The sequence below is a fragment of the Prionailurus viverrinus genome, chromosome D4 (genome assembly GCF_022837055.1).
Source record: "Prionailurus viverrinus isolate Anna chromosome D4, UM_Priviv_1.0, whole genome shotgun sequence".
NCBI lineage: Eukaryota > Metazoa > Chordata > Mammalia > Carnivora > Felidae > Prionailurus > Prionailurus viverrinus.
In genome coordinates, this window is record NC_062573.1 from 42,136,019 (window position 1) to 42,150,394 (window position 14,376).

General features: G+C 40.6%; 1 protein-coding gene across 1 annotated transcript; it reads left to right on the top strand.

Annotated features, from left to right (window-relative positions):
- The first annotated feature begins 6,367 nt into the window (after positions 1-6,367).
- IFNE (interferon epsilon) lies at positions 6,368-7,746 on the top strand. Its single transcript, XM_047830792.1, has one exon. The coding sequence runs from the start codon at positions 6,772-6,774 to the stop codon at positions 7,396-7,398; it is 627 nt and encodes a 208-aa protein (XP_047686748.1). The 5' UTR covers positions 6,368-6,771; the 3' UTR covers positions 7,399-7,746.
- Positions 7,747-14,376: the final 6,630 nt, after the last annotated feature.

Sequence of the window (14,376 nt, forward strand, 5' to 3'; positions counted from 1 at the left end):
CAGTCTGATGCCCCAATATTCTCACGAACTTTAACGTGTATTTCCTATAAGCAGGAACATTTCTCCTGCGTAACCATAATGTCATCATCAAAACTAAGAAATTCACATCATTACATTAGAAGAATGTAATACTCAGCCTTCATGTTTAGATTTGTCCAGTTGTACCAGTAATATCCTTAATAGCAAATTGACACTGGTGAGAATCACACTGTGTTCAGTTGGCATATTCTTTAGTCTCACGGAACCTCTAGCAATCTGCCAATTACAGTTCAGGTTTCCTGCTCCCACACTGTTTCCCACAATAGTTTCTGCTCATGAGCCTCTGCTTCAGTAAACTGTTAGTCCCTGGATTCTCCTGCCTCTCTCTCTCCAATCTGGGGGGCGTTGGTTTGCCCTGTGTCTTCCTCTGTCTTACGGATCCAAAAAGAGAGATTGATTTTTCAGTGTGTTTAGCTTTTTACTTAATAGGACAGAGTGATGCCTCGTAAGCTCCTCATTTGCAGAACTGGAAACCGGAGGTACCTTTAGTCTCCTTTAATCTGGAACGTTTCCTTGGTCTTTCTTTGACTTTCACAGCCTTGAACTGTTACAGGGCAATTATTTTGTAGAATGTTCCTCAATTTTGGTTTAAGTGATATTTCCTCATGATTAAATCCAAGTTATTTACGTTGGTGGGAATAGCGCAGAAGGGATGTTATTTTGATTTGCATCTTATGAGATGGTGCATGATTTCAATTTGTCCCATTACTGATGGGGCTCACTTTGATCCTCTGAGTAAGTATGGCATCTAGGCATTTTGATGTGGCTGCCTGGCTATTCCTCTATTTAACTCATTAACACTAGTAAGTATTTACGTAAGCTATACGAACTATATGAGGTATATGTATTTAATGTTTGTTTATTTTTGTGAGAGAGAGAGAGGGAGAGCACACATGTGAGTGGGGAGGAGCAGAGAAAGGGAGGGACAGAGGATCCAAAGTGGGCTCTGTAATGACAGCAGAGAGCCCAATGCAAGGCTCGAACTCACAAACCGTGAAATCACGACGTGAGCAGAAATTAGCTGTTTAACCTACTGAGTCACCCAGGCGCCCCCGTTGAGGTAATAGATACATTAATTAGCTTGATTATAGTGATCATTTCACAATGTACATGTATACCAAAATATCACATTATTTACCTTAAATATATACAACTTTTATAAATAAACGGAGAATAAAGTTGTTGAGTAATTTCTATGGCGGTACTTTGAAACTTTCTCCATAAGAACTTTGCCTTCCTCCATAAGTCACTCGCCTTAGGCTATGGCTCTTTCCAGAAACTGTACCCCCACAGATACTCTACTCTTCTCAGGCTCCAACACCCCATGCTAGGTCAGCTGTCCATATGGAGGCTCGCCTCATCCTCTTTGAGCCCTGGCATCCCTCTGAACTACCATGCATCCCCACCTCTTCTGGCACAATTCTTACCTTTTTTCTGCCCAAATAGTGGTTTTAGGACTGGATTTTTCAGAAAAGGTATACGAAGCAGAGATTATATGTCATTTAAGATCACTTCTAACAGCATCCGATGACAGGTAAATTAATGTGGTTAAATTTTTGTAAATAGATGCTCAGAAAAAAGGGGGCAGAGGTGTGTTGAGATCATTGTGACAAATGACCATGCCCAAAATAATCACTGAGTCCAGGGAAAGTGAGGTAGTGAGTAGCCTGGATGAGGGCTAGATGTGTCAGATGGGGACTCTGGCCAGAAGCACAAGACCCAGGAGCATGCAGAGAAGTCAGGTTGTGCTGACCAACAGCCCTTAGAAAAGGGAGAAGTGATGTCTGTGAATAGTCAGGAAGCAACAAGTGTCCATTAAAGCGATCAAGGCAAGAAAAGGGAAAGACTTCATAATACTAACCAGCAAGTATCTTCATATGACTTAGAGTAATTAATGATCTTATGCATTGTGGGAACTGTTCATTTTGTCAAAGTAATAATGTGTTGCTGACCACACATTATTAGACCACTAGGTGCCATGAACTTTTGGATTTCTCTTGCCAACAGTGCAAGATGATACCAGGCTCTAAGTAATTGATGTTATGCTGCCATCTTTTGGTTAAATGTAAAATGCTTTTCTTACAGGGGCGCCTGGGTGGCTCAGTTGGTTAAGTGTTCTGGACTTAAGCTCAGGTCATGATCTCACGGTTAGTGGGCTCGAGCCCTGCACCGGGTTCTATGCTGACAGCTTGGAGCCTGGAGCCTGCTTCAGATTCTGTGTCTCCTTCTCTCTCTGCCCCTCCCCTGCTTCTGCTCTGTCTCTATCCCTCAAAAATAAATAAACATTAAAAAAAATGTAATGCCTTTCTTACTAATGAGCTATTGTGGTATGTTTTGAACACAGAGAGGTAATCACGAGGTTGTTTTTTTTTTTTTTTGCAGCATCAATGTTTTTTAGATTGACAATAATGTTAAATAAATTTGTGGGAAAAAAGGTGAATAGATAAAAATGTATATTTGAGCAAATTTAAAAACCACTTACAAAGTCCATTCTAGTGAAAGATAGATTGCCACTGTTAGTTTATTCTATTTTTTATTTCTTTTTTAAAATTTTCTTTATGTTTACTTATTTTTGAGACAGAGAGAGACAGAGCATGAACGGGGGAGGGTCAGAGAGAGAGGAAGACACAGAATCTGAAGCAGGCTCCGGGCTCCGAGCTGTCAGCACAGAGCCCGACGTGGGGCCCGAACTCACCAACCGCGAGATCACGACCTGAGCCGAAGTCAGACGCTTAACCAACTGAGCGACGCACGTGCCCTGAACACACAACTTTTTGTTAAGAATACCTAGTGTCCATGTCACTTAGAATCTCAAGACTGGGGAAAGAATACTCAGGAAGGAATCGGCCTCGGTGCTTGGGTGGCTCAGTGGGCTGAGCGTCAGACTTTGGCTCAGGTCATGATCTCACTGTTCCTGAGTTCGAGCTCCACGTCAGGCTCACTGCCGTCAACCTTTCAGCATAGAACCCACTTTGGATCCTCTGTCCCCCTCTCACTGACCCTCCCCTGCTTGTGCTCTCCCAAAATAAATAAATAAATATTTTTTAAAAAGGAATGGGCCAACTATCCCCAGGGTGGACACAGGGCTGGGAACATCTCCTGCTTCCATCAGCCAGAGTGCAAAGACTTCCTAGTACAGGGAACAGTGAGTATAGTCCTTATAAGGATGGTCCCTTGGTAGTGAGATGACATTACCCTAGACTACAAAGTCTGCTCCATCCATGCTACCAAAGTTGAATAACAAGCCCCAAACAAATCAAACAGATTCCAAGTAATTCAACTATGTCCTAAAACAAAGCCCGGCGTATATGTAGGGCTTAACAAATCCAGTACCCATGATGTAGAACTTAGAATGTTCTGAATCCAGCCAAAAGCCATCAGGCATACAAAGAAACAGGAAAATAGGACCCATAAGCAGTAGAAAAGATAATCATGAAACAAGGCCCAGAAATGACACAAATGACAGAATTAGCAGAGAAGGAAGCTTAAACACCTATCATAAATAAACCACATAAGCTCAGGAAGATAGGAGAAAAGATGAACGTGATGAGGAAAGAAATGAAAGATATCAAAAAGGAACAAAATAAACTTCTAGAGATGAGAAATATACTACCTAAAGTGATAAATATACTAGATGGGATTAACATTCAGATAAGATAAAGCAGAAGAAATTATCACTGAACCTGAAGACATCGCCATAGAAATGATCAAAAATAAAAGAGAAAAAGCTAAACGAACAAAACATGAGTGGCCTGTATGATCATACTGGATGGTCTGATATATCTGTACTTAAAGTCCCAGAAGGAGATAAAAAATGTTGAAAAAAATAAGGCCTGAAACTTTTCCAATTTAATTAAAATTATCAGGGCGCCTGGGTGGCTCAGTTGGTTAAGCGCCCAACTTCAGCTCAGGTCATGATCTCGCGGTTTGTGAGTTTGAGCCCTGCATCGGGCTCTGTGCTGACAGCTCAGAGCCTAGAGCCTGCTTTAGATCTGTGTCTCTCTGTCTCTGCCTCCTCCCTGCTCATGCTCTGTGTCTCCCTCTCAAAAATAAGTAAATTAAAAAAAATTATAAACTCACAGATTCAAAAAGCTTAGGAAACTCGTAATAGAAGATACAAGAAAATTGCATCAAGGCACATTATCATCAAATTGCTGAAATATAATGGTACAGAGAAAACCTTAAAAGCAGTTGGGGAAAGAGAAGACATATTATGCAAAAGAAATAAAATTAAGATGACAGCAGTCTTCTCTTCAGAAATCGTGCAAGCCAAAAGACAATGGAACAACATCTTTACAGTACTGAGGGAAAAACTATCTCAACTTAGAATTCTATACTCAGCAAAAACATATGTTCAAACTGAAGGCAAAATGCTTTTTCAGACAAACAAAAAGCCAAGAGAATTTGTCACCAGCAGAACTGAGATACAAGAATTATTAAAGGATTTAAGAATAATAATAGTTATTCAAGAAAAATGATAGCAAATAGAAATTTAGATCTACTGAAAGGAAATGAACAGCACCAGAAATGGTATGTTGGTAAATGTATGATAATGAGTAAATATAGAAGAAAGGTTTCCTCATTTAAAAAATCTCTTTAAAATATATAATTGACTATTTAAAATAAATATAGTATCAATGTTTGTGGGGTTTAAAACACATGAAAATGTATAACAACTAGAGCACAAAGGATGAGTGGATGGAGAAGAGTATATTGTGATATCCTTTAAGCCATGTGTAATATTATTTGAAAGTAAATTGTAATATGCTAAATAAAGATATATATTCTAATATTTTTTAAGTTTTTAAATTTATTTTGAGAAAGAGAGAAAGCACTCGAGCATGGGAGGGGCAGAGAGAGAGGGAGGGAGAATCCCAAGCATTCTCCACACTGTCAGCACAAAGTCCCACATGGTGCTTCATGCCATAAACTGACCATGACCTGAGTTGAAATCAAGAGTCAGATGCTTCACCGACTGAGCCACCCGGGCACCCCAAAGACATATATTTCACACCCTAGAGAAACTACTATAAAAATAAAGTGGTATAGCTAATAAACCAATAGTGGAGATAAAATGGAATCATGTTTTGTAATCAATCCAAAAGAAGGAAAAAAACCATATGAACAATTAGAAAACAAATAGTAACATGGTTAGATATAACCCTGCTATATGACATTAATCATACTTACATACTCACATAAATGTAAATGTGACAAAAATATATAGCCATGCATAAGACAGAACAAGAAAAGTGTTTTTAAAAAGGTATGCAATGCTGTGAGGATCCAGAAGACAGATTATAGCTTCGTAAAAGAAATCTACATCCTAAAGAAGTAACCCTTAGTCCTTGCACAGACACATATTAGAGGTGAAGGAGGTAACACCATGGGTGATATTTCTGAGAGAGAAGACACACACACACACACACACACACACACACACACACACCTCTGCTAGGTGTATTAAGGAAATAGTGAGTCATTAACTTTATCTGAAATTCAGTTTCCCTTACCTTATATTTGGAGCAACAGTGGGAGATAAGATTGGAAAGGTAGATTGAGGGCATATTTGGGAGGACTTAAAATGTGGAACTGGGTATTTGTAATTCAAGAGGCATTATTAATGTAAAGAGAGTAGTTTTGGTTTACCATAGTTAGTGGTACCCTAGGGAATGTACACCAGCCAACTGCCCAACCTTTTCACATATAACTTTATCATTTATAATGATTACATGGCATTTAATTATATGGATATACCAACATTTATTTAACCATTTCCCTATTATTGGACCTATAAGCCATTTCTAATATTCTGCAGTTGTAATAACTTTATAATGACCTTCTTTTGCTAATTTTTTTCTCATTCACATTACATTCATAGGTTAGAAACTTAGATATTGAACTACTTTAGTAAGATATAAAACAATTTGGGATGCCTGGGTGCCTCAGTCTGTTGAGCGTCCGACTCTTGGTTTCTGCTCAGGTCATGATTTCATGGTTTGGGAGTTGGAGCCCCATGTCAGGCTCTGTGCTGACCGTGAGGAGCCTGCTTGGGATTCTCTCTCTGCTCCTCACCTGCTCTCTCTCTCGCTCTCTCTCAAAAATAAATAATGAATAAACATTAAAAAACAATTTTAGATTGCTCATACATATTTTAAGGTTAATTTGCTCAAGCATTTGCACAAATTTACAGTTCTACTTGAGTTTTTAAATTTAGTAGTCTGTATAGATTTTAATTCCCTGCCCCCGCCCCGTCCAAGCACGCTATAGGTGCTGCTAAGCCTCTGATAAATATTACTCCATGAAAGAGTACTCCTTTAAAAAAATACTCTCAATAAAAGAACTTTAATAAGCTTGACTAAATATTTAGAAAGCATATTGTGTTGAGTGAAACTTTGTATCTAATACATAATAAGAGTAATAGAAAATCATATTGGGTGACTAGTCTGTAATTATCCAAGGAACACATACAATGAAACAAGTTCTTTTGGTTACTTCGTTAAACAGCCAACACAATGGGGAAAGTGGAGGAAATGTCCCATAAACACTATGAAAAGGGAACCAGAAAACCCAGTATGTAATCTTGGAGTAATGACAGCATCAGAAAACAAAACCAACAAAAGAGAACACCTTCCAGAACAATCTGAGCTGCATGAAAGGCAAACATTCACTAAAGTTGGAGCTTTCCTAACTAAGTCTGCCCAGAGATAAGTGGCATATTTGACCTTCACCATGATTAACAAGCATTTCTTTGAAATTGTGTCGGTGCTGTTGGCCTCTTCTACTATCTTCTCCCTAGAGTTGAAACTGGCTCTCTTCCAACAAAGAGTAAACAGAGAGAGTTTAAAACTCTTGAGTACATTGCAGAGCTCATCAATTCAGCAGTGTCTGCCACACAGGAAAAACTTCCTGCTTCCCCAGCGTTCTGTGAATCCTCGCCAGTACCAGAAAGGACAAGCACTGGCCATTCTTCACGAGATGCTTCAGCAGATCTTCAACCTCTTCAGGGCAAATACTTCTTCAGATGGTTGGGAGGAAAGCCACGTGGAGAAGTTCCTCACTGAGCTTCATCAACAGCTGGAATACCTAGAAGAACTCACAGGCCCGGAAGCAGAGCAGGACAGCTGCATGTTGGGGAGTGAGAACGTTAGGTTACAGATTAAAATGTACTTCCAAAGGATCCATGATTACCTGGAAAGCCAAGAGTACAGCAGCTGTGCCTGGACCATTGTTCGAGTAGAAATCAACCGGTGTCTCTTCTTTGCACTCCAGCTGATAAGAAAGATAAGCAAACGAGGAATGCATTCCTCAAAGAATGTGGAGCATGAGCCGAGGGCAGACTTTAGAAGCATAGGGTAGGTGGAGGCCCGGGAGGACTGTTCCAGAGACTATTATTTCTTCTTGTCATTAATCGCTTTGGTTTCGTGTGTGTAGATATATGTATATTTACCTGTCCTTTAAGGTTATGCGTAGTGACTACAATCGTCTTTGTTTTGTAATGTCACTTTGTATTTTCCATTCATCTTAAATTTTCATGAGATAAAATAGATTCATCAGTATTTCATACTTGGTTCTTCAAATGGGTTTATTTTCCTCAAAGTAAATGAGGTATGTCTCTACCGAACTAATTTCTTAACTTACCACATCCATTCCAATGATTTCTTTGCCAGAAATTGGTGGAAACATTAAGAAGTACAAGGAGGGGCGCCTGGGTGGCGCAGTCGGTTAGGCGTCCGACTTCAGCCAGGTCACGATCTCGCGGTCTGTGAGTTCGAGCCCCGCGTCGGGCTCTGGGCTGATGGCTCAGAGCCTGGAACCTGTTCCCGATTCTGTATCTCCCTCTCTCTCTGCCCCTCCCCCGTTCATGCTCTGTCTCTCTCTGTCCCAAAAATAAATAAACGTTGAAAAAAAAAAAAAAAAAAAAAAAAAAAAAAAAAAAAAAAGAAGTACAAGGAATAATGTGCATTGCCAGATTTGAAAATGTCAATACACACTGAATATCTGTTACAGGTGACACAATAGAAATATGGCCAAAGGTCATGAACAGCAGATTGCAGAGGGAAAACAAATGCATGAAAACAGGTTCAACCTCACTTATAATGATAAAAAATACAAATTAAAAGTGAACAGCATGCCATTCATAACAGCTGAAGGCCCACCCTTTTGTGGAGATTTTGGAGAGGGATGCTCCTATAATTTGCCAGAGCACTGGAAATTGGTAGGATCGCTGTAGAGGCAATATATTGATATCTGTTAAAATAACCATCTTTGATCCATAAATTTGAAATTGATCTTATAAAAATGCTTGCATATGTGTCTGATGGCGTGCATACAATACTGTTCACTGCAGCATTATTTATAATATCAAAAGACAGGAAACCACTCAAATTCTTTTAGTTTGAGACAGTTGAAGTATAGTCACACAAAGGAACACCACCCGGCTGGAGAACAGAGTGAGGATGCTCTTCCTATACTGAAAGAAAAGAGTAAAAAAAAAATAGGCAAGATGAAGAACAGTGTGTATAAAGTGCTGTATTTGACATTAAAATGTAAAACAAGGGGCGCCTGGGTGGCTCACTCGGTTAGGCATCCAATCTGGCTCAGGTCACGATCTTGCGGTTCATGAGTTCGAGCCCCACGTCGGACTCTGTGCTGACAGCTCGGAGCCTGGAGCCTGCTTCAGATTCTGTGTCTCCCTCTCTGTCTGCCCCTCCCCTGCTCGCACTCTGTCTCTCAGAAATAAATAAGCATTAAAAAAAATTTTTTTTAATAAAATGTAAAACAAATTTTCTATTTGACCTAACTTGTGCATGAACAAATAAAGAATATATAAGAATAAATTACAATGATAACTTGTGTTTTGGGGAAACGAGACTAGGGGAAGAAGCAGGGGGAGGGAGGTTTTCCAGCATATTTTTGTATTTTTAATCGTGTGAACATTACAAATTAAAACAATAAATGAAAATGTACCTAACAAGTCAGAGTTCTTAGAAATACGCATGAAGGAGTCTTGCTGGCAAAAGGAAGTGTTAGTTGAAGGGTAGAAGAAACAGGACTGCTCCAGCCTTCCCCTGGAGGGGAGGGGAGTGGCCAGGAGGAGGAGGAGGGCTGCACAGAAGGGCACTCTGCCAACCAAGGCAGGGGGGTTCCACTCATGAGAGCTGCTAGGGATGAAGGGATTCCAGCTCTTCCAGCCGGGAGCTCCCCGAAACCATGATGGAACAAATGCGGGGCCAGAGAAACTGAAGTTCAGTTGAGACTTGGTGGCTTTCCCACGGCCACGGTGACCTTCACCCAATGTAAGAAGCAGAGCCATGGTCCAAAATTCTGGGGCTAATTCTGCCACTTTACGTCATGCTCTGTTTTTGACTCATTGTACAATTCAAGATGAAATCTATCACTTAATGCGAAAACTTGCTGAAGAACAAAACACATTTCATTTCGGTTTAATTAGTGTTAGTAAGTGTATTCGTTGTTGGCCTGTGCTTTCGGATTTGGCTTCAGAGGAAGGAGGATGAGCTGAATAGGCTCCTGAGTCTGAGGCAGGGCCAACTGCCAGAGAGGAAAAGGGCAGAGAAGCAGAGGCAGTCTTGGTCAACGTCACCTTTCAACCCCTGTGTACCTTCAAGTTCACCTAGAGGTAGGGAGGTGGAGAGAGGAGAGGCATTTACCACACTTGACTGCAAATACAGGTCATTTGCTTCACATGATCAGTAGAATTTTTGTTTTCTTTAAACCAGGAAGTTTTCAGAAGCAAATCCTTCATTTAACACATTATTCGATTCTCAAGTTAACCTAGCAAGATAGTTTCTGTATTATATTCTTTTCTGAAATGAGAATAACAAGACTTTAAAGGTGAACTAACTTGCTCAAAGTAATGTAGCAAGTCACGGAGCCAGTATATGCCAGAGCGGAGATTCTCCACCAGATCTGTTTGACTCAAAAGAGTGCACTCTGTTCTAGACCCCACAAACCCGAATGGCATTGTGCGAGATCTCTGCGAAATAATAATAACAAGCATGACAACAATTTGCTCCTGGCTTTCCTTATTCAAGTTCACATAATGTCCGCAGTCTTGAATTAGAGAAAGAACATTTTCTCCCCCTGGATATTTCTTTCCTAAGAACTGAAGAGAACAGAATGGAGAAGAGGCCAAGTAGAAATTTACAGCAGTTAATATGTACTCCTATCTAGAAGCTAAAAGCAATACTGTACGTGCTAATGTTTCCCCAAACATTTAGCTTTATTAGGTTGACATCCTACTTGTATTACTGTCTTAACTGCTTCATACAAAATAAAAATTGCTTGCTTTTAAATATGTGTGCTCTCTTAAAACTTTAAAAGCAGAGTTCTAAACTTGGAGATATTGAGGAAGATACATATTTTATTTTTTTATTTTTTTGTGTGAGCTTTTATTTATTATTTATTTTTTATTTTTTAAATATGAAATTTATTGTCAAATTGGTTTCCATACAACACCCAGTGCTCCTCCCAAAAGGTGCCCTCCTCAATACCCATCACCCACCCTCCCCTCTCTCCCACCCCCCCATCAACCCTCAGTTTGTTCTCAGTTTTCTTTTCTTTTTTTTTTTTTTAATTTTTTTTCAACGTTTTTTATTTATTTTTGGGACAGAGAGAGACAGAGCATGAACGGGGGAGGGACAGAGAGAGAGGGAGACACAGAATCGGAAACAGGCTCCAGGCTCTGAGCCATCAGCCCAGAGCCCGACGCGGGGCTCGAACTCACAGACCGCGAGATCGTGACCTGGCTGAAGTCGGACGCTTAACCGACTGCGCCACCCAGGTGCCCCTCTTTTTTTTCAATATATGAAATTTATTGTCAAATTGGTTCCCATACGACACCCAGTGCTCCTCCCAAAAGGTGCCCTCCTCAATGCCCATTACCCACCCTCCCTTCTCACCCACCCTCCATCAACCCTCAGCTTGTTCTCAGTTTTTAAAAGTCTCTTATGCTTTGGCTCTCTCCTACTCTAACCTCTTTTTTTTTTTTTTTTCCTTCCCCTCCCCCATGGGTTTCTGTTAAGTTTCTCAGGATCCACATAAGAGTGAAAGCATATGGTATCTGTCTTTCTCTGTATGGCTTATTTCACTTAGCATAACACTCTCCAGTTCCTTCCATGTTGCTACAAAGGGCCATATTTCATTCTTTCTCATTGCCACGTAGTACTCCATTGTATATATAAACCACAATTTCTTTATCCATTCATCAGTTGATGGACAATTAGGCTCTTTCCATAATCTGGCTATTGTTGAGAGTGCTGCTATAAACATTGGGGTACAAGTGCCCTTATGCATCAGCACTCGTGTATCCCTTGGGTAAATTCTTAGCAGTGCTATTGCTGGGTCATAGGGTAGATCTATTTTTAATTTTTTGAGGAACCTCCGCACTGTTTTCCAGAGCGGCTGCACCAGTTTGCATTCCTACCAACAGTGCAAGAGGGTTCCCGTTTCTCCACATCCTCGCCAGCATCTATAGGCTTCTGGTTTGTTCATTTTAGCCACTCTTTCTGGCACAAGGTGGTATCTCAGTGTGGTTTTGATTTGTATTTCCCTGATGAGGAGCGACGTTGACCATCTTTTCATGTGCCTGTTGGCCATCTGGATGTCGTCTTTAGAGAAGTGTCTATTCATGTTTTCTGCCCATTTCTTCACTGGATTATTTGTTTTTCGGGTGTGGAGTTTGGTGAGCTCTTTATAGATTTTGGATACTAGCCCTTTGTCTGATATGTCATTTGCAAATATCTTTTCCCATTCCTTGGTTGCCTTTTAGTTTGGTTGATTGTTTCCTTTGCAGTGCAGAAGCTTTTTATCTTCATGAGGTCCCAATAGTTCATTTTTGCTTTTAATTCCCTTGCCTTTGGGGACGTGTCAAGTAAGAAATTTCTGCGGCTGAGGTCAGAGAGGTCTTTTCCTGCTTTCTCCTCTAAGGTTTTGATGGTTTCCTGTCTCACATTCAGGTCCTTTATCCATTTTGAGTTTGTTTTTGTGAATGGTGTGAGAAAGTGGTCTAGTTTCAACCTTCTGCACGTTGCTGTCCAGTTCTCCCAGCACCATTTGTTAAAGAGACTGTCTTTTTTCCATTGGCTGTTCTTTCCTGCTTTGTCAAAGATTAGTTGGCCATACGTTTGTGGGTCTAGTTCTGGGGTTTCTATTCTATTCCATTGGTCTATGTGTCTGTTTTTGTGCCAATACCATGCTGTCTTGATGATTACAGCTTTGTAGTAGAGGCTGGGATTGTGATGCCTCCTGCTTTGGTCTTCTTCTTCAAAATTACTTTGGCTATTTGGGGCCTTTTGTGGTTCCATACAAATTTTAGGATTGCTTGTTCTAGCTTCGAGAAGAATGCTGGTGCAATTTTGATTGGGATTGAATGTGTAGATAGCTTTGGGTAGTATTGACATTTTAACAGTATTTATTCTTCCAATCGATGAGCATGGAATGTTTTTCCATTTCTTTATATCTTCTTCAATTTCCTTCATAAGCTTTCTATAGTTTTCAGCATACAGATCTTTTACATCTTTGGTTAGGTTTATTCCTAGGTATTTTATGCTTCTTGGTGCAATTGTGAATGGGGTCAGTTTCTTTATTTGTCTTTCTGTTGCTTCATTATTAGTGTATAAGAATGCAACTGATTTCTGTACATTGATTTTGAAGAGACAAGGTTGGGGGCTCAGAGTAAAGATAAGCTCATTTGTACTCATAGGCTGGGTCATCTGAGTTATCCTTGTCACATATACATGTATGAGCTAAATAGATTATTAAATCAAAAAGCACGTTACAAAATAACTAGTACAATCATAATTTCTATAAATAAAAATGCCTGTAAAATGTCTGAAAAGAATTGAGCTAAAATGTTCACAGCAGTACTATCTGGGTAATAGAATTTCCATTCTCATATTTTTGAATATTATTTTCTTTTATTAAACTTTATTTATTTTGAGGGAGAGAGCACACATGAGCAGGAGAGGGGCAGAGGGAGAGGGGGAGAGAGAGAATCCCAAGCAGGCTCCACACAGTCAGCCCAGAGCCCAATGCGGGACTTGAACTCACAAACCGTGAGATCATGACCTGAGCTGAAGTCGGGCGCCCCGCCGACTGCACCACCCAGGCTCCCCTAAATATGGCTTCTTGTAGAGATTTGGCTTAGGATACTTATCACCTGCACTAAATGAAGCCCCATCTCCAGTGTGTATCAGAGTCATCTGGAGGGCTTGTTAAAATACAGGGGGCATGGCTTCACCCCAGTGTTTCTGATCCACTAAGTCTTAGAGTGGGGACTGAGTATTTGCATTTCTAACAATTTCTAGATGATTTTGATGCTTTTGGTCCTCGGACTCCACATTACAGCCCATGCCTCTGTTTCTTGATAGCCTTGGTAGACTGTTAACAGCTGAAGACATGGTCTCTTTGAGGTTACTGATCTCATATTTTCCCATAATACCTAGAGAGAAGTGAGCCTCTCAGGTGGGAGATAGTTGGTAAGGATAGTTTTTTTTTCTTTTTTCTATCACTGCCTTTTCACAGCAGCGGATTCAATGGTCTTTCTCCTTCTTAAAGAAGCTGGATGTAAAGACTCTAATACGCCAGGTGACAGTAACTGTCTCTTCAGGAAGATGATCCAACCCAAGTTTTGTTTCTGTAACCGTGTCTGTTCCTCATGCCTATGATCGTGTGACATCAAAACTGCAACCATAACAATATCTGATTGGATGAAGAATATGGTGTGAACACAGGGAAATCAAACTTGTGAAAGACAGAGGATTCCAAGGTGGAAGATGGCAGAAGGTTCAGTAATCTCTTCTGTTGAGAAATGTAGATGTTTGGTAAATACAGAGACTTGGGAGTCATTCTTGGAATTGCCTTTGGCTGAAATGAGTCATTTAGCCCCAGTTTTCTCCCCTCTATCCAAGGACTGGATGTGGAGGGATAAAGGCTCAGACCCCTCACTCCACCCCTGAAGGGTCATTGCAGTCTCAGAGCCCCTTCCCCCACCCGGGTTTTGACCGAAGCCACACTGTGACTGCACAGCAGCTCGGGTTTTCCTCCGTTCCTCATCCTGCCTGCTCTTCTCACATGCGTTGAGCCCGTAGCACTCCCTACTAAACTCCTCACATGGCACTTTTTGTCTCAGAGTCTGCTGTCTCAGCACCTGACCTCCGAAAGCATAACACACAGACCTTCCATCTGGGGCCACAGAAAACCCAAACTCACATGCTGTTGCCTTGGCCGTATACAGATTCGCTTCCTACTATGTGCTAATATCTCATTCTTGCTCTTTATGACTCCTTAAAATTTTTCACAGAAAGCCCTCCAAGT

Excerpts from the sequence above, each read along its gene's own strand:
- IFNE (XM_047830792.1), top strand. The coding sequence starts at position 6,772 with ATGATTAACAAGCATTTCTTTGAAATTGTGTCGGTGCTGTTGGCCTCT.